Source organism: Baudoinia panamericana (assembly GCF_000338955.1).
Source record: "Baudoinia panamericana UAMH 10762 unplaced genomic scaffold BAUCOscaffold_3, whole genome shotgun sequence".
Lineage (NCBI taxonomy): Eukaryota > Fungi > Ascomycota > Dothideomycetes > Mycosphaerellales > Teratosphaeriaceae > Baudoinia > Baudoinia panamericana.
The window spans coordinates 1,270,381-1,291,638 of NW_006911259.1; the positions used below are offsets into that span (position 1 = coordinate 1,270,381).

General features: G+C 54.4%; 12 protein-coding genes across 12 annotated transcripts; 3 read left to right on the plus strand and 9 right to left on the minus strand.

Annotated features, from left to right (window-relative positions):
• The first annotated feature begins 272 nt into the window (after positions 1-272).
• On the plus strand, positions 273-2,477 carry BAUCODRAFT_31474 (uncharacterized protein). Its single transcript, XM_007675392.1, has 3 exons — positions 273-632; positions 685-1,266; positions 1,339-2,477. The coding sequence occupies exons 1-3, from the start codon at positions 478-480 to the stop codon at positions 2,426-2,428; spliced, it is 1,827 nt and encodes a 608-aa protein (XP_007673582.1). The 5' UTR covers positions 273-477; the 3' UTR covers positions 2,429-2,477.
• Positions 2,478-2,647: 170 nt separating this feature from the next.
• Positions 2,648-4,159, minus strand: BAUCODRAFT_31476 (uncharacterized protein). The gene has a single exon (XM_007675393.1). It carries the CDS (start codon positions 3,780-3,782, stop codon positions 2,892-2,894), a length of 891 nt encoding a protein of 296 aa, XP_007673583.1. The 5' UTR covers positions 3,783-4,159; the 3' UTR covers positions 2,648-2,891.
• A 345-nt stretch (positions 4,160-4,504) lies between these two features.
• Positions 4,505-4,849, minus strand: BAUCODRAFT_31477 (uncharacterized protein). The gene has a single exon (XM_007675394.1). It carries the CDS (start codon positions 4,737-4,739, stop codon positions 4,515-4,517), a length of 225 nt encoding a protein of 74 aa, XP_007673584.1. The 5' UTR covers positions 4,740-4,849; the 3' UTR covers positions 4,505-4,514.
• Positions 4,850-4,895: 46 nt separating this feature from the next.
• On the plus strand, positions 4,896-6,546 carry BAUCODRAFT_31478 (uncharacterized protein). Its single transcript, XM_007675395.1, has one exon. It carries the CDS (start codon positions 5,355-5,357, stop codon positions 6,321-6,323), a length of 969 nt encoding a protein of 322 aa, XP_007673585.1. The 5' UTR covers positions 4,896-5,354; the 3' UTR covers positions 6,324-6,546.
• A 58-nt stretch (positions 6,547-6,604) lies between these two features.
• On the minus strand, positions 6,605-7,318 carry BAUCODRAFT_120454 (uncharacterized protein; the record flags this gene model as incomplete). Its single annotated transcript, XM_007675958.1, has 3 exons — positions 6,605-6,734; positions 6,790-7,140; positions 7,200-7,318. The coding sequence occupies 3 exons, from the start codon at positions 7,316-7,318 to the stop codon at positions 6,605-6,607; spliced, it is 600 nt and encodes a 199-aa protein (XP_007674148.1).
• A 463-nt stretch (positions 7,319-7,781) lies between these two features.
• Positions 7,782-8,960, minus strand: BAUCODRAFT_129393 (uncharacterized protein; the record flags this gene model as incomplete). The annotated part of the gene is made up of 2 exons (XM_007675959.1): positions 7,782-8,788; positions 8,838-8,960. The coding sequence occupies 2 exons, from the start codon at positions 8,958-8,960 to the stop codon at positions 8,018-8,020; spliced, it is 894 nt and encodes a 297-aa protein (XP_007674149.1). The 3' UTR covers positions 7,782-8,017.
• Positions 8,961-9,621: 661 nt separating this feature from the next.
• On the minus strand, positions 9,622-10,760 carry BAUCODRAFT_85329 (uncharacterized protein). The gene is made up of 3 exons (XM_007675614.1): positions 10,395-10,760; positions 10,196-10,319; positions 9,622-10,133 (listed from the first exon to the last, which is right to left on the minus strand). Exons 1-3 carry the CDS (start codon positions 10,556-10,558, stop codon positions 10,077-10,079), a joined length of 345 nt encoding a protein of 114 aa, XP_007673804.1. The 5' UTR covers positions 10,559-10,760; the 3' UTR covers positions 9,622-10,076.
• Positions 10,709-12,369, minus strand: BAUCODRAFT_393946 (uncharacterized protein). Its single transcript, XM_007675960.1, has 2 exons — positions 11,735-12,369; positions 10,709-11,675 (listed from the first exon to the last, which is right to left on the minus strand). Exons 1-2 carry the CDS (start codon positions 12,141-12,143, stop codon positions 11,062-11,064), a joined length of 1,023 nt encoding a protein of 340 aa, XP_007674150.1. The 5' UTR covers positions 12,144-12,369; the 3' UTR covers positions 10,709-11,061.
• Positions 12,356-14,327, minus strand: BAUCODRAFT_394061 (uncharacterized protein). The gene is made up of 2 exons (XM_007675961.1): positions 14,269-14,327; positions 12,356-14,218 (listed from the first exon to the last, which is right to left on the minus strand). The coding sequence occupies exon 2, from the start codon at positions 14,165-14,167 to the stop codon at positions 12,596-12,598; it is 1,572 nt and encodes a 523-aa protein (XP_007674151.1). The 5' UTR covers positions 14,168-14,218; positions 14,269-14,327; the 3' UTR covers positions 12,356-12,595.
• Positions 14,328-14,683: 356 nt separating this feature from the next.
• On the minus strand, positions 14,684-16,685 carry BAUCODRAFT_64942 (uncharacterized protein; the record flags this gene model as incomplete). Its single annotated transcript, XM_007675535.1, has 3 exons — positions 14,684-14,820; positions 14,879-15,892; positions 15,944-16,685. The coding sequence occupies 3 exons, from the start codon at positions 16,683-16,685 to the stop codon at positions 14,684-14,686; spliced, it is 1,893 nt and encodes a 630-aa protein (XP_007673725.1).
• An 806-nt stretch (positions 16,686-17,491) lies between these two features.
• Positions 17,492-18,939, minus strand: BAUCODRAFT_31490 (uncharacterized protein). The gene is made up of 2 exons (XM_007675396.1): positions 18,230-18,939; positions 17,492-18,113 (listed from the first exon to the last, which is right to left on the minus strand). Exons 1-2 carry the CDS (start codon positions 18,616-18,618, stop codon positions 17,717-17,719), a joined length of 786 nt encoding a protein of 261 aa, XP_007673586.1. The 5' UTR covers positions 18,619-18,939; the 3' UTR covers positions 17,492-17,716.
• A 106-nt stretch (positions 18,940-19,045) lies between these two features.
• BAUCODRAFT_154835 (glycoside hydrolase family 18 protein) lies at positions 19,046-20,834 on the plus strand (the record flags this gene model as incomplete). The annotated part of the gene is made up of 2 exons (XM_007675962.1): positions 19,046-19,564; positions 19,923-20,834. Exons 1-2 carry the CDS (start codon positions 19,544-19,546, stop codon positions 20,832-20,834), a joined length of 933 nt encoding a protein of 310 aa, XP_007674152.1. The 5' UTR covers positions 19,046-19,543.
• Between the last annotated feature and the right edge of the window lie 424 nt (positions 20,835-21,258).

Below are 21,258 nucleotides of genomic sequence, written 5' to 3' on the forward strand. Positions count from 1 at the left end.
GATACCCACTTCAGTACACAAGGCGGAGCTCTTGGGAGGTCGGCTGGCCTAACCTGAACGCTAGTCTGAGCGCAGGATGGCTTGTCGTCTAGAGCTCGCCTTCTTTGTTGGCGGCGAGAATATACAAGCATGATTGTACGAAGTAGCACGCCAGATTATTGAGACGGCTGATAGAGTGTCACAAAAGTAGGAGCTTGTTGTGTTGTTGTACTGCAACTGTGAGGGTTCCACGTCCGTCTCATATTTCGAGTCTCAACCACGATCAGCGTTGGCATGGTTGCTCACTACCACGCACGTTGTTTGCTGCAGTAGGTCAACAGTGACCTGGTAGCTAGCATCTTTGCGGTTTCAGGATAAGAAAGACGGTGAATCACAACACACTAGTTCCTCATGTCATCCGTAAGCCGCCACGTTTGCAACCATAACAGATACTCCCTCAAACTCCACACTCCAGGACATAGCATGTAATTGTTTACCATGACTGTTAGTTATGCTAACGGAGGAACCGATATGGCAACGTCACAATGGATCAACCGTCCGGAACCGCGAGCTTTCGATCTGACTTACCAGCCACCACCTGAGCCTAAAAACCCCGTAGTGAGAGGTCTTGCTTTGCACTATGGAGCTATGCTGTAAGGGTTCCATACGTTCACAGGAGTACTAGCAAGGCTCATTGTTCGCCAGGATCTCAAGTTCAAGCTTCATTCAGAACCTACTGTGGGCCAATGCCGGATTTGATAAGCTACGTAACCGCCCTGAACTGGAGGACATTGACCCAAGATATGAGCCCATTGTCGTACAAGCCGACGGCGAATCCAACGTTCAAAGCCTATCCGACGAAGAGTGGTCCGCTCGCAGGCTGTCCGATAGCGTGTACCATTCCGTACTGGACTACCACGAAGCATACAAGGCTGGAAAGCTCACACCTACAGCAGTCGCCAAGGCGCTTCTTCCGCTGGTGAGACGAGACCTCAAAGCGGCCACAAAGCACTCGACAGCCTTTTTGCTTTCTAACGTGGACCTGGTTCTCGCCGCTGCCGAGGAGAGCACCAAGCGATATGGAGAAGGCCGGCCTCTTGGTCCGCTCGATGGAATCCCGGTCGCTGTCAAGGACGAAGAAGATGTTACAGGATACAGAAAGTGTCTGGGGTCAAAGCTCGACTACACCCGTAAAGACAACGCTACCAGTCATTGCGTCCAGCTATGGCTGGATGCTGGAGCCGTTTTGCTAGGGAAGACTAATATGCATGAATTGGGCATGGACACGTATGTTGACTAAAATAATAAAGTTGCCCTTGTGTCTGAGATAACACTGATGGTCGTGTTTAATCCTCATAGGACAAACAACAATCCGAACTACGGCACGCCCGTGAACCCGCATAATGAGACGTACTACTGCGGCGGCTCATCCGGAGGCAGCGCCTACACCGTCTCCGCAGGACTGATGCCAGTCACAATGGGCAACGACGGTGGCGGTAGCGTACGCATACCGTCTGCTTACTGCGGGCTCTATGGCCTCAAGCCGAGTCAGGGACGCATCAGCATCCGGCCAACCATGAACCTGGCGAGGAGTAATGGCACACCAGGACCGCTTGCGGCAAACATGGTGGACCTTGAGATTGCGTACCGGGTCATGGCCCAGCCGGATGCGCTCGACCGAGACTCCAAGCTCTTTTCGCCGCCACAAAGCGCTGCGAGACTCTCCAAACGCACAAAGGTCTTAGGTGTATTCAACGAATGGTTCGCCCGGGCTGACGCTCCTGTCAAAGACGCTTGTCAAGCGACCATAGATTACCTGACCTCCAAGCACGGCTATACCGTCGTTCCGATCACTCTCCCCTTGCTCCACGATGCCCAGGTAGCGCATGGCATGACCATCTTGACGGAAATCGGCGCTGGCGTCCCAACATCCTCCATCTCCCAACTTACCGCGCCCAACAAAGTGCTCCTCTCATGCGGCACGAAGACGCCCAGCGTAGATTTCCTGCAGGCACAGAAGCTGCGCAACCTCTTGATGCAGCATCTGGCTCACCTCTTCGACCAACACCCAGGCATGATCATCGTAACGCCGACCACGCCTAACGCAGGCTGGCATTTCAGTCCGCAAGACCTCCGCTACGGATGTAGCGACGGAAACATGCAGCTACGCAACATGGAGTACGCCTACCTGGCGAACTTCGTCGGATGTCCCGCTATCTCGGTACCAGTTGGCTATGTCGCGCCTGTGAAGGGTACGAAGGGTCGGATACCGATTGGTCTGCAGGGAATGGCGGAGTGGTGCTCTGAGGACGAGCTGATCGCGTTTGGGTACGATTGTGAGCGGTACTTGCACGATGTGTATGAAGGCGGGAGACTGAGACCGGCAAATTTCGTGGATGTGATACAGTTGGCGAAGCAGCAGGCTGAACAGGGCGACGGAGCGAGTTAGCCATGGTGAGACTAGTCATGTAGACTCAACTCGATGCGGCTCAATGAGCCTCTTCTCGAAATTGGTTCTATTGCCGTAGGCTTGAGTCACAAAGCGTTCTCAACGGCTGCGCCCTTACTCTGCTACGGGTGGCGGTCGTACACTTAGGCCCGTGTTGCGTGATACTGGGAAAGCTGAGTGCAACAGCATATTGAATTCGACATGCCTAAGCTCGCTTGATCGCTGAATAGATGAATGATAGGTACTGGTTATCAGCGCACTCCGATTGACCTTTACTCCATGCTAATCCGTACAACATCAGCCGAAAGAACCCGTAAATGCTACTCGATCTTTTGTACGCTTGCTGATGGTCTTGAGAGATGATATTCGCTTCCATGCTTGGGTTGGACCGAAGAGCACCGATCTGAGTGGTCGCAGAAATACAATTATTGTCCGGCGAGGCAAAATGAGCTGAGTCAACGCGCTAAGCGGCCGCTCTGGTGCCGACAGCAGCAGCAGAGGCGGCGGCAGGTGCATTTCCTGGTGCGGGCAGCAGAGCATAGCCATGCCTGGCGTTGGACTGATTCATCAAATCACGCAGGTTGACCGTCGAGCGAAGATCGTGACCGCGCTCTTGCTGCTCTTTGAGATACTGCTCGATTTCGGGTGGTAAGGACAGGCCGTCTTGCCAGGCGCTGATGATACGTTGTGTGATGGCTTGATCGCGGCGTCGGTTGAGCTCTGCAACGTGTTCCTCTCGTGCCGCAGCTTCGACAGGCGGCTCATGCACAGTCTCGCTGTCTGCACCTTCGACGTCAGCACCGTCGTCTGCGTCGCTCATCTCCTCATCTTCTTCGTCGTCCGCCTCAGCCGGATGACTGCTCAGAGCGCCATCTGCCTCTTCCACGATAACTTCAATCTCTGTCTGCCTTGTGATACTCTTCCTCCTCAACTCACGCTCTGCGGCCCTCAGCTCTCTCCGGTCGACGTATGGCCCGATCTCGTCGCCTGTAGTATCCTTCACTATCGTACCCTCGTCCTTCTCATACCGCTCTCTCGCCCACTTGGTCCCTTCCCAGCAGCAAAACTCCTGAATCTCATTGTAAGTAAGGCCAAGTTTATCGAAGGCATCGAACAAGCGTTTATGGTGCTTAAAGCGGCTTAGTCGCATGCGGTGAGGCGAGTGGCAGTAGTTCAGTCCTGGATAGCGAGCTTCGACACTGTTGAGGTCGCCGTAGAAGGTGGCTACTTCGATTCGGACTTCTGGCACCAGGTTACGGGCCAGGTGGGCTGAGAAGGATGGTGGGTCGTTTTGAGTCGGGTGTGGGAAGAGGTAGGCGTAGAGGACGTGAGCAATGGGTGTTTGGCGACGCATTGCTGCTGTGCCAGGCGGTGGTCGTACTGCAGGCGGACTGACAAACGCAGCGAACCGCAGCGGTGAAGCAGCGGTAGCGTAACTCCGAAGGATGTTGCGGACTGCGAGATCACGTATGGGCGCCCGGGGTTGTTCTTCCACCGCGCAGAGTAACGTGAGGGTAATGAGTGCTCCTTGGCTGACGGAGGAAACGTGCAAGCGCCTCTATGAGTGGCGAGTCGAATGTGTTGCTGCAAGGGATGAGGGAGGCGCAGCGGCACGTCGACTTGGCACAAGAAGCAGTGACAACGACGAGGTATGAGTTGGGTGGTGCGGAGGGAGGAGGAGAGGGTGTTGTGACGGAGGTGGGCGTGGATGTGCAAGGGAAGGAGAAGAGTTGGCAGGCGTGAATGCCCGACTTACTCTACATCTCAGTCTCTACCTGGCTTGACGCAGGGTTTCTCTCCCGCGCGGTGCGGTGCGTGCGCAAGGCAGGGCTCCGGTAGAAGAAAGTCAAAAGGCCCGGGTGCGATGAATGTATCACACTTGTTCGGGAAGGAAGCCGCCAGCCAGCGCGTCGTGACTTGACCACGTTGCCGCAGCCAGCCGCCAACGCCGCCAACGCCAACAAGTGTGTAACGGGTGCCCCATGCATCTCTCACCTCAACAGCCGACCGCACCTACATAAGGCGTCAGGCGAGAATTTGGATGCTTGTGTATGGTGCAGTTTGCATGACACTGGCGGCGAGCATATCACCCGTACATTCGGCAGATATACGTGGGTTTCGGACCAGTTGCGAAAGTTAACAAGCGAGACGAGAGCGGGCGAGAGCGAAGTCTGGGCTGGCTGCTTACCGTACCGCAGTATTCGGAAGTCAAAAAAGCCAGATGAACAACTACGGGGCGAGGGTGGATCGGCACATGAGCTAGCTCATCCGGTCTCGCGTGCATATGAGCCGTACCATGTTTTCTAACCATTATTACCGCCACGAGGACGACACCCTACTGTACCTGTCAGCATGACGGGCACAGGTCGGCACAGTCAGACGAGCATGCCTAGGGTTGGCTCTTTCGGCTGTATTTGCGCACCTTGAATGTAGGTTTGCTCTACGACATAGCGAACTCAACGTCGCCTTGGCGATTCGTTGTCACACCGCTTAGGGCTGCCGTCTTCCGTGCTTGACCTTGTCGCCGCCTTTGACCCACCACACCTGCACGTTACCCCAGGGTGCAGGGTCCAATTTCACCATGCATAGCATGCACGTCGAGCGCGGTTGTTGCTGGCAAATTGCTCGCATGAAGGACGCGTTTGGTGCAGGAGGTCTGGGAACAACGCCTGTGATTGGTCATTCAAGCGAGCAGCCTTGGAAGGAAATTCAACCCTCTTCAACCTCACTTCACGTCGGCCTACCAATCCACCTCTCGATCCACGATATCGAACTCCTGCGAATCCGAGACCGGTGACAGCACTAGACAGTGTGATAGCTACACTGACTCAATCAACGTACCAAAGCTAAGTGGCCAAGCCTTCCCTAAGCGAGCTCTCATCTTCTGCCAGCACATTTCTGTTCGAAGATTACCGCAACCTAGGCAATGGCGAAACAGGTCGCCGCATCAAATCTTAGCACTGGCCCAGACACTTACATGTACGCGTTGGCACATGTTGGAGACTACTTTGCTACCATTGCTTCCGATGACTCGCTACGCATTTTCGATGCTTCGTTGAGGCAGCTCGCAGTCACACAGCCACGCAACGCCGGTCTGGCATGTCTGGAGACGTATGATAATAACACAGTCCTGACCGCAGGCCGTGATGGCATCGTTCGAAGGTGCGACAGTCGCGCAAAGCAAGTCTCACAAGTGAGCGAGCCCCAAGGCCGATCCATCTCCGCCCTTGCGTGCCGGGAGCATCTGGTTGCCGCCGGGACGGAGAGTACGAAGGAAGGTCTCGGGGATGTCAGCGTTCTCCTGTACGATCTCCGCAACCCAGCAGTGCCGATGAGAAACTACGCAGAGTCGCATACCGACTCCATTACACAGCTTGCTTTTCATCCAGTACATCCGAACGGCCTGCTCTCTGGAAGCACCGATGGCCTAGTCTCACTGTTCGACCTTGGTATGGCCGAGGAAGAAGATGCACTGCAGCAAGTTCTCAATCCCCGCTCAGCAGTGCATTGCGCTGGCTTTCTATCTCCAGATGAGGTCTATATCCTGACGACAGACGAGCAATTCAGCATTTACTCGCTTGCTGAGGCAGCAGTAAACGGTGATGCTACCGCTCAAGCGATAGACTTTGGCGACGTGCGATCGAAGCTGGATTGCATGTACGTAATAGATCTGCTCAAGCAAGCAGATGGTCAGCCGGTGGTTGCGCATGGCCACAACGAGCGGCAGACGTTGACACTGACCCAACTCGGAAAGCCAGCATCATGGGCATTTGGTCAGAGTTTGCAGCTCCCTGGCGCTCACGGTGGGGAGGTGGTTCGGGATATGCTTCTGACCGGAGACAGAGCGTACAGCTGCGGAGAGGACGGGCACGTGCGCGTGTGGAAATGGACTTGAAGCCTTAGGTCGCTACCGCGGCCCGCACTGAATGAATGACACAATAGCTTTTGAGGCGATGGAACTCCGCCAACTGGATTTAGCAGTTCCTGCAGGTGAGCTTTCTTGCATGAAGTGTATGGTCGCAGAGTAGCTAAGAGCGTTCGACAGGCCGTATTCCAACGCAACACGCTATGCAATCCGCGATGCCAGGTTTTAACGCCACCGCTATGCAGAATGCCAGATCACCAGAAAGCTGGACACGTCACATCGACAACCTTTTGCCAGCATGACAGTATCACTTAGAAGCCAGTCAAAAGTCCGTTCTCCTCCATCTGCGCCGGCTCTTGGTGCCGAGCGAGCACCTTTTTCTTGTACTCGGTCTGGTCTCGGTCCCATAAAAGCGCTGCTTCACCGTTTAAGGGAGAAGCACTATGCATTCGTCAGTAATGGTGGCCCAGCGTTCTGATTGAGTCTGGCAGCGTACTTATTCGGCTCGCCAAGCAGACTTTGGATGCTCAACAGCACGCTGCTCGTATTCAGCACGGCACTCCAAGCACCTTCCTTGCCTTGGCCGCCCGGCTTCAGAATGTCCAGACATATCCGCCCGCTCATGTCCACGTTCGGGTGGTACACTGGCGTCTTGAAGAGCACTTCCGGTGGCGCATATGGGTAGTTCGACGGGTATGACAGCGTGAGCTTGAAGGTGAGGTTCGCATATGGCGTGTCAGATGGGCCGGAGATGGTGGCGTTCCATTTTGTGATGTCGGTGCTGGACGGGAAGGCGGAAAGGCCGGGTGTTGGCGAGGTCATGAGACTCATCAACTCGGATTGTAGCCTTTATAACCTATTAGTATGTCCTCTGTCCGCGCCTTGCGGATGTAGTCATGATTGTACCGCTTCACGACGTTGCCGTTCCCTGTGGTTCTTGCTGCGCTTGCTGTGCTCTTAGCACTCTGGCTGGATGATGTTGTGGAAGATGCATTTTGGTGCATGGTGCTGAAGCGGTTGGACATGTTACGTTCGTAGGGTCGCGTGATCGGAGGTTTAGTCCCTAGACAGCGAAGGTGCGATGCGATTGCTTAGGATGCGAGTGTCGTGGGCAGCTCGGACAGTGCACTGGAAGGATGCTTTTGTTTGGTTTCCAGACCGACCTACGCACTCATTGATGATTCCTGAGCTTGTGAAAGGTCGCTTATTGACCAGCGATACCCAATTCACCCGTTGCCATGGCCGCAATAGCAGTAAACAGATATGTCATGCAGCTCATGCTAGCGCGGTTTCCCGGCGCGGATGCCATGCGAGCCAACGGTTCCGCGTAACCTTCGTGCCTCCTCTGATGTGAAACGCGTACAACGCAGCTACAAGTTTCACGGAAGCTCTACGTTCTCGTGCGTATTGGGGGCACTGGTCTAGGCACTCTGGTACAAGGCAACCTCTTTAGCACATATTGAGAAAGGCTGGTATGGTTGAGTGATACTGGTAACAGTTGTTCTACCCAAGTAGAAGCTGCAGCTTCGGGGCTGCTTCGCGAGATTTTTGGCCTGCTTTTCCCGCACGGGAAGTCATTTCCATTTACGTATTCTCCATGTTCTGTTCTGACAACCTACCGACAGTTGACGGCTGCGGCTTACTTGCCGTGCAAAGGTGCATTATGCGGGCTTGCGCTGCTGGCTCCGTGAAGCACACTTTCCGAGCTTTGCATGCAGGCTCGATTACTCCCCTCTTCCCATGCTGTCCTGGCGTTTTACGCCCAACGTGCCATTTGCCGCACTGTCCGTCGCATCTGAAGTGGCTTGATCGTAGCGATCCTTCCTGGTGGCCGTCGTAGCGGTCGGCAGAGGGGCGGCGACGGCATACTGCATGTCGTTCTCCTCGTCGCATCTAGTTGCAACCTTCTCGCCGACGTGTCCATCACCGACTCTCATCGTTTTGCGCCGCTTGCCGCTACTCGTGCGTTCGAGCGACGCCGTAAATAGAACTTGTCGAACGCTTTCTTCGTCCTCTATCATATCTTCTGCACTAAGGTTCGGAAAGATGAAGCTGTTGTCGGGCCGCGCAGCGCCATAGAGTCCGGCCATCATAAAGCGCGCAAGATCGTGATAAAGTCCACGAATGTGAAGCACAGCCTCGTGGTCCATAAAGCCCAGCTGCCCGGTATTCTTCTGGCTGGTGTGGGGGCAGGCGTCCGTTCTGAGGCTGTCGACGAAGTTGTCAGTGTTCGAGTGCCCTCCAAAGACGGTCGGTAATCGAATGTCGACCTTGTGGCTGCGAAGGATCGAAAATGGAAGCAAGATCACTTCGACATCAGAAAGGTTGTGGATCGAAGTCGATGTTGGCTGTTTGCGAAGAGTGTTCGCAAAGGTAGTGCTCAGCGGCGACGATGGCACGCCGGCCTGCAACCATGCCTTTGTCGACGTCTTGCAGTTTCGCAAACTCGATGTCAAGATGGCTGATCCGGTTCTTCCCCTCTCCGCCGCTTCGGTCTAATAGCTGACATAGTGTCCAATTCATGAAGAAGGTGTTCAGGCATACATGTTTCGTAGCCCAAAACGGCTCCTCAACGCTCGGCGGAGAGACGGTGATCTTGATCTTCTTCAATTGATCAAAGCCGAAGACATCGCCATGGCTGAATCCAGCGAAGCGCGTTTCTTCCATGATGTCGTCTGCATACTGGAGCTTCTGGCGGCCGCAGTTCAGAAACTCTACGCCACCGAACTTGACGCCCTCTTAAACGTGGGTGTGGAACAAGCGCTCTTCGTAGACCGCCTCCGCAATCTCAGAGCATATCTTTCTGTGGAGTGTCATAAGGTCCGAGATGCGGTTGTGGACGGGAGAAGTAACCTTGCCATCTTGGACATTGGAGTTAACGGCAGCCTTGGCTCCATCTCTCATGCATTTGGAATGAAAACCACATCCGTCTCCGTAAATTCTTTGGCGAAGATGGCGCGCCGGAGCTCACTAGGAAGTTCCATGATGCAGCAACACCTAGCTGATGGAGGCAGAGCTGTTGGACCGCCGTTCATTGACCATGACGAGCTGCATCGATCGATTATCGGTAACTGTAAGCTCGGGAGAGGCGAAGGTCTCAAGCCTGAGTGCTCTATGATCTTGGCCGTAATCTCCAGAGGGAGCTGCGCTTTTCTGTTCCGTATACAAACACATTGCAGCAGCTTCGACACTGAAACGGCGCATGGCGTATCTGACGCTTACAGGCACAGCTCGTTAGCAACATATCACAAGCATTGTGTATTTCGATCTGTACAGTCGCATACCGTTATGGTACCCAGATGCCATGATGGTGAAGACCAGATTAGTGGTGGACTCTTTCGAGAGTAATAGCAAGGGATAGATAGCATGCTGACAACAGCTGGCAAAGTCCAGCAAGTGATGTCCCGAAGTGTCTTAATTGACCTCACCGCAGTTTGCAGCAAACTTTCCGTGACGGGAAGGCACACACTGCTGCCTGTAGATTGCACTAACCGGATACAGTGAGGTGATCATTTATACAGCAAATGACAGTGCGGATAAGTAACGACTTGCGTGTAAATGAAATGAAAGTGTGCACGGTACTCATTCCCGCTGAGTTTCTTCGTTCTTTGTTTGCGGGTGGCTAACCATCTGAACCAGTCGTTCCTATATCCGTTTGATCTCTCGTGTGCAGGGCGAGTCCGAAGGCTGTGATCCAACCTGGCCGCAATCTCGGCTACAAGCCGTTTTCATCGTAGTGGTCATCGTGTGCTCGTTATGGCCGAAGTGTGCCCGCTTGCCTTCTCAGTGAGCCACCCTTCCACCCTCCGTGATGTTCCGGTCACCCATACGACCCTTCTCCTAAAGAACCAGTTAATCAGAAATGGTTCTTGCGCACTGCCTGCGGCATCATATTCTCGTACCTCAGATTCGATGATCGAACCACCCTCGAGAATCTTCGTTACAACATCATCATCTCTGCTCGTGCCAAATTCGTCTTCAAGCTGACCCTTCGAAGCACCGTCCAATACACCCTGGTTGCCGTGCCTGCGCAGAACTCATTGTCAGTATCTGCAATGCGCGCTGTTTGCACTCTGGCCATGGGCTTGAATGCCAGCTTACTTGTGCGTAATGAAGACCTTCCAGCCACTCACTACCTGCGCTAGAGGCACACTCTTGTCGGCCTTCCAGTCTTTGACTGCCTGCGCCGAATCGGCGAAGATGATGAAGTCCTCGTTCTTGCCCTTGTAGTGGATCTTGGTCTGGGGATCGTTTCCGCGCGGCATTGTTAAGACTTTTTGGCTTTGGTAAACTGTGTTGCAAGTATCCGAGTGCGATTGATGGATTCAAGACGACGAATGATGCACACCTAGAGCTCGTTATGCAGGTACAAAAGCTACAGTAGGTGGTCGCGTGCTAGGGACGGCACACTCCGATGTCACACGCGATCTGTGCGTTTGTTTGCGTCATTGTGCATGGGCAATCATGATTTTACATTGTCCACTATTCAGTTGCTCCCAACAGGTCCTGGAAAGTGGAACAGATGGAAAGAAACAGAAGCTGCGACGTTGCGGATTGCATTGATTAGGCTGCAACCGTGAAAGGCTTCCCATGCGCCGCGAGGGCCAAGATCGCACCTTGGTTTCATTTGACATGCATATCCATCACGAGGCAGGACGCCGTCAACGTGATATGCAATCTTTCCGTAGAGGTCTGTTGCAGACATCGTTTATCCTCACATTCGCTCACGATAGAGCGAGCTCGTTTCATGGGCTTTATCGTACTCAGATCACTCGTACTCCACTCTCGCCGTCTCTGCACCCCGCTCCTGCCACTTCTTCGCGAGCATGACTCCATTGCGGCAAGTGTGCATTCTCTCTGTCTCACCCAGCAACGCGACCACTTCTCCCTTCGAGTTGCGAACAGGCTTGAGCGTGACGGGCGTCAAATCTGCATGACATAATACAGCCTGCCTGAGCTGCTCAATACAGTGCTCGATGTGCATACGACGGTACTCTTCCGGCACGCTCATCTCGTCCTTGTAGTACTCTATGTCGAGGTGCTTGCGTAATCCGTTAAGGCAGTGAAGACTGTGGAGCATGTCCGGACCGCCGTAGTAGCCTTGCTGGGGAATGTGAGAGGTCGTGTAGTTGATTGGAGTCAAGGCTGGGACACCGTCATCGCCGTTCAGCCATTCAACCTCCTCATTGTTAAAGATGACGTAACGACCGAAGATGAGGTCAAACCACGCTGCGTCGATGGCGGGAGATGGTGGTCCGACGAATGGACGGCATTGGGAGTCGAGAGCAGGCTCTGGAATATGCATGGCGTTGCCATCGGCAGTGGCGCGGATAGCACCATTGAAACGAGTCTGCTCGAGCTTGATGAAGGACTTGAGGTAGGCTTATAGATAAACAGTCAGCGTACAGCCTTTTGCAAATGTGGCAGGTAGATTGACTTACCGATGTCGGTCCTGTTAGAGACTGGCGTGAGGGCAATGTTCACGGTTTGCATGAGAAACAAGCTTAGCATGCCGAGAACGAAAACAACCACCCAAGGGAACGTCTTCTTGACACAGCACTTCATCGTCTCGCGGGTCCCACGAACATAAGCAGCGTCCTCGACTTCAGCCTTCGCCGGCAACCCATCCGGATGTTCGATGAGGCCTTCGGTGTCTTGGTCCCTAACGTCTTCTCTGAAGTATATCTGACGCATCTCTTCGATAGTTGGGGTGGTGTCTTGCTCACCCACGTAAACCCACTTGATTGGCACGTCTTCAGAGGTCCCGTTGTTGAAAGCGTGTGCGAGGAGGCTGCGTGGACTACTGTCTTCGAAGCTTGCATCAGAGGTTTCACTGCTGACGGACGTCATGTCGTAAGGTCGAATGCAATCTGCAGATTGTGAAGTGTTAGTTCCGCCACGTGAACGTGCAAGTTAGTGTTGTCCGCCAGCAGCAGCAGCGGATCGGTTTAGAGTTGGGTGTTGTACACAGTGTCGGGTGTGAAGGACGCGAAAACGTGCAACTCGTTTGCAGAAATTTCTGTTGCCATCGCCAAGACAGTGTTTCAAAGTCGCAGGATTGGAAGGCACTGGACCGTGAGGGAGTTCTCAAGGAAGGCGCGAACCGCGTGCTCCCATGGCTACCCTCTTCATGGCTCCGTTCCTAGCCGAGATAATGCAGCATAGGCGGAACGCTACGCATCGGTAGCGAGGCGCCTACGTGATGTGTTCGTCCCAAGGGGTTGCACGGTCTTGAACGACCACCAGCGGTAATATCCTTTCTCTTATCGCAATGCATCATCGTACTACAATATGCTCCAGGCTTACCGAATCATAGCCTTGGTGGCGTCAGGCGCCTTCAAGTCATCAGTTGTCTCGCCTTTCTCGACTTCGCCCACAGGCCTGCCATCCGCATCCGCCACGACCACATCACCATTCGCATCCTTAGCTTCTTCATGCTTTTCAGCAATCATTTCTTCCTTCATCTTCTCGTTCTCCTTTGCTACATCGGCTGCACCTTTAGCAGGGGCGCCGGCCTGATCCTGCTCAGCTTCTTCCGCCTGCACCTCCGCCTGAGGCGCGGGCTGTACTGCGGCCACTTGCTGCTGAGTAGACATCGGTGGCGGCGAGCCTACCTGCGCCGGCTGTGATGGCGGCGATCTGGCTCTACCCATGGCAGCCTCGATGTCAAATCCTTGCCCAATAGGACGTGGCTGAGGTCCCATATCCTCCATACCTATCAAGTCCGGACCCCGGGCATGTGGGGTCTCCTCTGGCGGGCCTTCCTCCATACTGACCTCCTCTCCACCAATTGCAAGCTCTCGGCCTGCTGCTGCAGGACCACCAGGAAACATTGACCGCCGCGCCGTTGACTGGGAGACAGGCACGACGCCGGCTTCCTGTTCCTGTCGTAGCAGTTCACCTTGAGTGACACCGCCTTGTTGCCGTAGCTGAGCCTCCGTAGACTCGCTTGCGGAGCTATTAGTGCTCGCGTCTGACTGTTCAGAAAGCGTGGGCGAGACAGCTGGAGACGTATGCGCCACACTAGAAGCGCTAGGCACACCGTTGACCGTGACGGAGACAGTCTCGACACTGCCTGCGCCATTCGGTCCCTCGACGGTCTCTGTGCCTTCGCTACGTAGTTCGCCGTCTTGGCTGCCTGGCGCAGCTTGACTGGCGAAGGCGGTATTGTTGTTGCGCAGCCATGGGATAGGGGTCAGTAGAGCTCCGCCAAGGCTCTCATCGCTTCCTAAGCCTTCTCGCTCCGTGATGCTATTGGTAGTCGCGTCTCCGTTGGTCAGAAAGCCGCCGTTCACGTTTGAGATCATGGCTGGTAAAGGAAACTCCGAGACAGGTGACGTGACGGAAACTATACGATCGAGAGCGCGTAGGTAGGCGGGCAAAAACCGGTAATGCTTCTTCGGGTATATGACGAGCTCGGCTAATCGCTGGATGGTGTAGGGTGGGGTGTGCGAGAAGTCTCTTTCCAGTAGGCGCGTAGAACTTTGATACATGCTTAACAAGTCCGGCGGCAAGGTCCCTGCCTGTGGTTCTATGCTGTCCGGCGGCTGAACAGCGTAATGGGTACGGTCGACCTGAAAGCCTGGCACCGGCCCTCGGTTCCCAACAATGTCCACTGGCGCATCGTTCTCCTTTGTGCTACTCTGACTGTTCGTAGGTAGGTCGTGCTCTTCGATACTGGCATCTGGAAGCTCTTCATGATCACCTGCCCCTCCCTGGACGTTGGCTGGTGGCGGCGTAGAGGCAACCACTTCCGGGTCAATTACAGGCCGTAGGGGCGCAGGAAGCGGTATCGAGGGTATTGGGAAGTCGCTATACACAATCTGTACCCCCTGGTGAACATGTTTGCATCCAAGAAAGGAGTTGGAGAGCATACATCATGCAGCTTCTGAAGTACGCTTTCGAGCACGCGAGGCCATTCTGCACTGGAGCACGTCAGTAACTGATATCACCCTGCCCCATTGTCGTGTCTTACATGTCTATCGAACCGTCGACCGCCGCCTTCTCGAGTATCAGGTCCGTGGAGAGCATCGTTGTTGTGCTACGCCATCCGGCGCAAACTGCGACTTCACCATCAAACAAGAGGTGGCGCGAAACTGGCTGAAAATCAGGCGCCAAGGCAGCGATCGTGCCTTCCACCAAAGATGCGCCGTGTCCTGAAAATCGATGTGGTGATTGGAGGTGGCCGTCAATGTGCAGGAGACTGTTGTGAGCACAGTGAAGAGCTGGACCGGCTATATAAGTACGTACATACTGAGCGAGGTGCTACCTGCGTCCATGGTCGCCTGCACCTACCCTACCCTTCCCATTCGCCACGCTTGCATGCAGTATTAATATACCATTCTGAACAAAAGCGCAAGACGGTCCCAAATGACTCGATCATGCAGACTCTAGTCTTCCAGAAAATCCTTTCCTACATTCACGAAGGCTGCTGCGCCGCCGCCCCTAGCAGCGGTGTCGTCCAGCATTGCTTCTGTCTGCGCGCACAGCTTCTCCAGCGCTGCGGAGGAGGGTTTACCGAGTGATACTACGGCAATGTCAGCAACGGTATGACAGCGGAGGGGTGGAAGAGAAAATAAACGTACCAAGTATCGCCCCGTTGACCTCCTCCGCAATGCCCACCCTTCCCTTCGCGTCCAGCAGCGCACCGATCGGACTATCAGCCGGGTTCTCATACGCGACGATGGCAAAGATATCCTCCAACTGTTTCTTTACAGAAGGTCGCGGATCACCACCGAATTCATGCATGAGCTCACGACCATACCTCAGCGCTGCGGCTTGCAGGTCATCCTTCTTCATGTATGAAGTCTTGGGTGGCAGCTCTTGTGATGCATCCATGTCAACGTCATCTGTTGGCGGCTCGAGGGACTTGGACGCCTCGCGATGTAGCTGATCGTCCAGCTCCATCTGCGTGTCAGGCTCTCCATCCTCATCTTCATCCCCGTCAGCGTCGCCATTAGCGGCTGTATCTGCGAGAGCGGAGTGCTCATGTAGATCAGGGTGGCCGTTGCTGCCGAGTGAGTCTATCGACTTGGTCACGGTTGCAGGCGAAGTGGTAGCGGTCACAAGCTCGGTATAACGGCGCATCATCTCTATAAACTTGCGGCACTTCAGGCGGAAGTAGATGTCTCGGTTGCGCTCCTCCTCCAAAACATGCGGGTAGAAGGAGCTAGTGTACTTCAGTGCCTGGTCTATGTCTCCATCAAGAATGGACTTGCGGATCTTCTGACGGCTGATGGCATGAATGTCATCTTCTGAGTCGGGTGGTTGAAAAGGCTCCGGATTGCTTGATAACGATTGTTCCTTCTGATGAACGTCTTGTGCAAAAGCTTTGGCTGTCTCAACATAGCCTTCGTGCGCGAGGTACTGACTGATCAGCTTGTGAACGAGGGTACTTTCGTCATCAGGTGGCCTCAGGGTGGAGACGTCAGCCCTTCTGATGCTGTCTATGATCGAATGTCGTTCTTCCTCCATCATGCCGTTAATGTCGAAGACGAAAGGAGTGTGGCCAAAGTTGATGCGCAAGTGCTCGCCAGGCTTCTTCATGCCCACGGAAGGGTACAACCCATCTTGCTTGATGTCGTTAAACGCCACTCCTGCTCACATGTCAGCGTACCGTAGCGATACCACATCCGCCCAGCTTAGCCTACCAAGGTATACGCCGTTCTTGGTGAAGAACGCACTGCCCGTCCGGAAGTTGACGCCACACCCAATTACATCGCCACTTGAGAAGCGAGGTCCGTACGCCTTGCCGCTGGCAGTGCACGCAAAGCTATACCCATCGTCTCCATGGTAAGCCCACGACTCCTGCTCCCAGCCCGGTAATCTGTTCAGACCAGCTCGCTTAGATGAGAAGCCTATCCCAATCAACCCATCCTTGCCTCGCGACAGTATCGTCACTTCATAATAATATAACCCGCATTCCCTTGGCATATGGTGGTCTGATCGTATCGATGCCGCCTCGTCCGACGTCTTCGTCACTCCGCCAAACCGTACCTCCGTGCCGTCTGTAAGAATCTCCAGCCCACCCATCTTGTCGCTCTCGCTCCATCGGCTTGGTAAAGGGTGCGTTTGGTCCTCATCTGCCAGCGGAGGTAACCTCTCGATAACATCTTGAACTGCTGCTGGTCGATGATGTACGTGTGAAGCATGAAGTTTATGCAGGTTGTTATTGCTCGAGCTTGTAGATAATGACGGTGCCGGGTTCGGTGGGTTCAGTCTAGCCTGCTCTTGCAGTTCGGCAATATGCTCGTCGTGTGCACGGTGTAATCGCTCCACGTGCCGCGAATGTCGTAGATACGAGGGTATAAAGAAGGGTGGGTAATCCTTATGATGTGCTCTCCTCCACGCGCTAGCCGCAGCGCTTCGGCTATCATGTGCATCCACGTCCATATTCATGCTCCTTGAATGCGGTCTTGATCCCATATTGACCGCCTGAGGTTGCTGCTCGCCTCTTGCCTGAAGGCTTGCGCCGGACGAGCGAGCCTGTTCGATGAGTGCGGTGGTTGATCGCAGTCCGGCTGCTCCTGCCGCAACGGTAGCGTATGAGGGTCGCCGGATCGATCCTGGAGCAATTGTGGAGGCAGAAGGAAACGAGCCTGGCCCGCCGCTCCCGCTATATGGGTTGGTCATGCTGCCTGCTGTCCCAGACAGCAAGCGCCGCGGGAAAACAGCAAGCACGTGAAACTGGCAATTGCTAGGAAAGCAATGCGCGTTCTCAAGTCGATTGTAGTATTCAGAACACAACAGCAAGCACTTGTTGTGCAGGTAAGGTGGCTCGAATGAGACGATGAGCGCTTCGGGCGTCAGTGATGCAGTGCTCGAGAGCTTGTTCTACCGAGGCCGATGGCGGTCCTCGTTACGAAGCACGGTGTCCAGCATGTCAGCGCTGTAGGATCTTCACAAATAGCAGGGTGTGTCAGAGGCGCTAGAAGGGACAGAACGAGAGTCAAGATGAAGGCTTGACGTGTGAGCAGTGTGAGCTTCAGGTCAATGAGCTCGGCTTCTGCATGACAGCTGCCCAACTCCGCATTCGCCCGACCAACGATAGGCGGAGTGGACAGATAACCATGCGTAAGAGCCTCAGTTTCAGTGATTATTGGTCCGAGTAAGTCGTACGATCACCTTGTTGCCACCTATGATATGAACATGAGGAACAACACGCGCCATCGAACCTGAAGAGCTCGGGCCAAACAGCGCTGCCGCCGTCTTTCAACATGTTGCCAATCGTGGTCCTAGTGTTGATAGGACGTGACGCTGAAGTAGCACGTACGACGTGAAGAGTCTTCTCCCTGTCCCTAATACATTCATTGCTACACTTGCGTAGCTTTCGCTCGCCCTCCCAAACTCCGTCGCTAGAGCCAGCCTACAAGGCGGCGAGATCAGAAAACACAAAATTACAGAGCAGAAGTTGTGTTCGACACTCAGGCTGGAACAGGAGGCGCCGGTGAGCTCTCAATCCCATTCATCATAGTCGTATCGCCGACATCCATCCCACTGTGGCTCCTGTCACTGCCAACAGCGCTGCTGTCGTTGCGCTTGAGGTCACTGGACCCGGTACTGTCGCTTTTAACGTCGCCAGCGAAGCCGTTGTCGCGTTGGGGCGCTTTCCAAGATGGCATACCCCACATGACGCCGGTAAATGACTTGATATGCAGCGGCTTACGTTCCCACCGCCGGCACGGTTTGCCAGAGCGGTCCAGAGCGCGGAGATTGGCGTTGATGTTGCCCGTATTTGCCTTGGGTCCAAGACGGGAAGGTGCTGTGACGGGCGCGGGCCTAGTACCATCATTGGAGCGGTCAATCGTGCCGTCTGGTCTACTGATGATGTTAACGCAAGTCAGATGAGTTGTCTCCAAGATGGGTAGAGAGAGGAACAAGCTGATAGGAGGAGAGCATCGTCGTATTGCGTTGGCTTGCGTGCGAGGAGAACTTACAATCGTGGTTTCTTCTTTGGACCAGGCCGTCCACGTTCCCTCATGGGCCCATTTGGGTCGATGGAGGGTGGTGCTCGCTTCCGTCCACTGCTGATGCCCGCGCCACCTCTTCTGCGCCTGTCAACCTTTGGTGGTGCTAGAGTATTGCCATCTCCGGTCTCGTTGCTGGGCGCCGGCATGGGCGTGCCATTCGAGTCTGACGTCTTGTCGGTGGCATCGTGTAATTGTGCTGACGACAGTGGCTCGATGGCAGGTGTCGCTATTGATGGCTTGGGCGTGATGTCGGATGGGAACTTGGCGAGGATTTTAGGAGAGAGTCTTAAGCGCACTTTGAGGCTCTTCCTGGGCGTCTTTGATGACGACTTGCTAGTGGCCGCCGATGTCGACATGGTGGGAGATGTCGTCTAACACTGTAGAATGAGTGTATGGTGTGGGTGATGGAGGGTAAGGAGGGCTTGAGCACAAAGCTAGATTGCGACGGTAAGCGGTTTCTTGTCTGGCTGGGGGGCGGGCCTCCGGTCTATGGAATGTTCCTCTTTACATTTCGCGTGAGGCAGTGATGATGGGTCGTGACAGTGGAAGCATGGTTTTACGGGAAAATAGGTAGACGAGGCGCCTCGTGGCAGGCTTGCTCTTAGAATAGGCTTGCCATTTCGCCGCAACAACATCATCGAGCCCTCCATCGTTTCCCTGAAACTCGCGCTCGGGCATCGCGGCTTGCTGAGCGTATTGGCCTTCGACAAGCAAAAGGCACAACCCAGAAGGGCGGAAGATCCCGCCTTCGGATGTGCTAGTACCGATCCATCACCGCTTAGCCCTCCTTCTTCTCCTGCATGTTGCTTGACGCATGATACAGCATTCTACACCCTCCAACGACCCGCTAGGACGTATGAATCCACGAGTCGAGTCCTGGCGTCCATCGTTGCTATCTTACGCGCCCCTCTCACCACCTTGCGTGCTGAGCCTTCGCCCACAGCACTGAGGACGTGTCTCCATCGACCTATCGTCTTGGAGCGCTTTGAGATGAGAGACTATTTCAGTGGAGACACGCCGACAACGTACAATGACCAAATACATCATGACCTTCAATTCAACCCAACCCATGGCGGGCGAACGCATTGCCTGGTACATGTCGCGCGTCGACGCGTAAAGCGTGTGCAGTCCACGTGACCACTGAGTCTTCCGTCTGCTTGAGGTGAAGGATTTTGGAATCCAGCCACATCTGTTCTGTTCCATCTAATCCTGCTCGCTAGAGTAACCCGAGCTCACAATGTTAATGGCCGGGCTACTGCCTGCCCCTAAAGTGTGCCGACGATGTCTCTGGACGCCGACCCGGTCAGTCGAGGAATGCGGGTGTATGCAACCTCAGGTGGCTGCCCCAGCCATCGCACTATTATCAATCAATGCAGACCGCGGACATAGTCATGCCGTCGAGCTCCTATGGAAGGTAGGTAAGTTCGATCCGGTACTGACGTGAACCGGTTCTAGGATATAGCTGCTAGACTAGAACCATGTGCCGTCTACAGCTTGCTATACGTACATCAGTACTACTTCTGTACATTCCAAGCGTGCAGTGTCGGCACAACCACCAGGAGCTTCTACATAAACACCTCCCCCGTGCAGCGATCTTCCCAACAACCACCCTGACGTCCATTGCGACTTCGACACACACCTTCCGACCAGATCCTTCCAGAACGTGGCAGTGTACTATGGCTCATCACCGAACACGAAAGCTGGTGACCTCACCAAGCTTTGCGGAAGCCAAAATGTCGACATCGTCATTCTGGCTTTTGTTAACAACTTTTCCGCAGGCGGAGTATATCCAAGCGCCTGGTTCGGGCCAGCAGGCACTCCAGCCAACGCCAAGCTGGCTTCCCTCGTCCCCAATCTACCTGACTGTACCGCACTCGCTCCAGCCATTAGGCGGTGTCAAGCCAACGGGAAAGTTGTGCTTGTCAGTCTCGGCGGCTATGGGGCTGTTAGCACTTTCACCTCTAACGCTCAGGCGTCAAACTTCGCATCAGTAATACGGAACTTATTCGGTGGCGGCCAAGACTACCTGCACATCCGCCCCTTCGGCCCTAATATCATCCTTGACGGTTTCGACATTGACAATGAAAGCAAAGACCCGACGTCTCACATTACCTTCACGACAAGGCTACGTCAGTTAATGACCGCTGACAGCAGGAAGCGGTACTACCTCTCGGCTGCACCACAGTGTCCCATACCCGACGCCTCGATTCCGCTTGGCCTTATGAGACAGGCGGATTTCGTATGGGTGCAATTCTATAACAACCCCCCGTGCAATCTCAACAGCACGGGGTTTCTTCCGGCCTACAAAGCTTGGTCGGGTGCCTTATCCTCGAACAACACCGCATCGGCCACGCCACGTCTGTACATCGGCGTACTCGCGTTTCACGGCGGAGGCATCGGCTATGTTGCGGGCTCGGAGTTGCATAGCTCGATTGAGGTGGCGAGGCAACTGAAGCTCGACAATGCTGGAGGTCTGATGCTCTGGGACGGATCGGAAGCCTTGCCCAATGTGGACCGTAACGGGAGGAATTACTTGCAGTACGCAAAAGCCGCGATATCGAAGCAAGGTTGACGACCCTTCCGACTCTGGGCCACGTCGCATGTGCCAACATTCTCGTCACGAAGCCGTCACGAAGTGATATCGACGATGCCACAAGCTGAGAGAGAATCCTCTGATGGGAGTAATCTGGGGAAGGACAAGGATGGCAGTAGACGTCGAAATGTTTACAACTTTACCAATTGTTCACGTGGCACGGCACCGGAAACATGGTCTTCTCTTCCACGCCTGCAAACCCGCCTCGCCCGTGAATTTGGAGACTACGACGTCCGTCACCGCTAGTGTAGAAACTCTTATTGTGAACGACATGCATACTATAGAATAGAATTTCCGCTTGACTGGAGAAATTGAAGGTGGTCGATGGTGTTCGGAGTTGGAAAAGCCCACGAGGCCCCAGCAACACTTGCAGACGCTATAACGATAAGAGTAACTTTAACCG

Excerpts from the sequence above, each read along its gene's own strand:
- BAUCODRAFT_31476 (XM_007675393.1), bottom strand. The coding sequence starts at position 3,782 with ATGCGTCGCCAAACACCCATTGCTCACGTCCTCTACGCCTACCTCTTC.
- BAUCODRAFT_31474 (XM_007675392.1), top strand. The coding sequence starts at position 478 with ATGACTGTTAGTTATGCTAACGGAGGAACCGATATGGCAACGTCACAA. Across the intron at positions 633-684 it reads TTGCACTATGGAGCTATGCT|GATCTCAAGTTCAAGCTTCA; the intron begins GTAAGGGTTCCA and ends ATTGTTCGCCAG. Across the intron at positions 1,267-1,338 it reads CATGAATTGGGCATGGACAC|GACAAACAACAATCCGAACT; the intron begins GTATGTTGACTA and ends TAATCCTCATAG.
- BAUCODRAFT_85329 (XM_007675614.1), bottom strand. The coding sequence starts at position 10,558 with ATGCCGCGCGGAAACGATCCCCAGACCAAGATCCACTACAAGGGCAAG. Across the intron at positions 10,320-10,394 it reads AAGGTCTTCATTACGCACAA|GCACGGCAACCAGGGTGTAT; the intron begins GTAAGCTGGCAT and ends AGTTCTGCGCAG. Across the intron at positions 10,134-10,195 it reads GTTCGATCATCGAATCTGAG|GAGAAGGGTCGTATGGGTGA; the intron begins GTACGAGAATAT and ends CTGGTTCTTTAG.
- BAUCODRAFT_31477 (XM_007675394.1), bottom strand. The coding sequence starts at position 4,739 with ATGGTTAGAAAACATGGTACGGCTCATATGCACGCGAGACCGGATGAG.
- BAUCODRAFT_31490 (XM_007675396.1), bottom strand. The coding sequence starts at position 18,618 with ATGTCGACATCGGCGGCCACTAGCAAGTCGTCATCAAAGACGCCCAGG. Across the intron at positions 18,114-18,229 it reads CCAAAGAAGAAACCACGATT|TAGACCAGACGGCACGATTG; the intron begins GTAAGTTCTCCT and ends TAACATCATCAG.
- BAUCODRAFT_393946 (XM_007675960.1), bottom strand. The coding sequence starts at position 12,143 with ATGACGTCCGTCAGCAGTGAAACCTCTGATGCAAGCTTCGAAGACAGT. Across the intron at positions 11,676-11,734 it reads CTCTAACAGGACCGACATCG|CCTACCTCAAGTCCTTCATC; the intron begins GTAAGTCAATCT and ends TTTATCTATAAG.
- BAUCODRAFT_31478 (XM_007675395.1), top strand. The coding sequence starts at position 5,355 with ATGGCGAAACAGGTCGCCGCATCAAATCTTAGCACTGGCCCAGACACT.
- BAUCODRAFT_394061 (XM_007675961.1), bottom strand. The coding sequence starts at position 14,167 with ATGCTCTCCAACTCCTTTCTTGGATGCAAACATGTTCACCAGGGGGTA.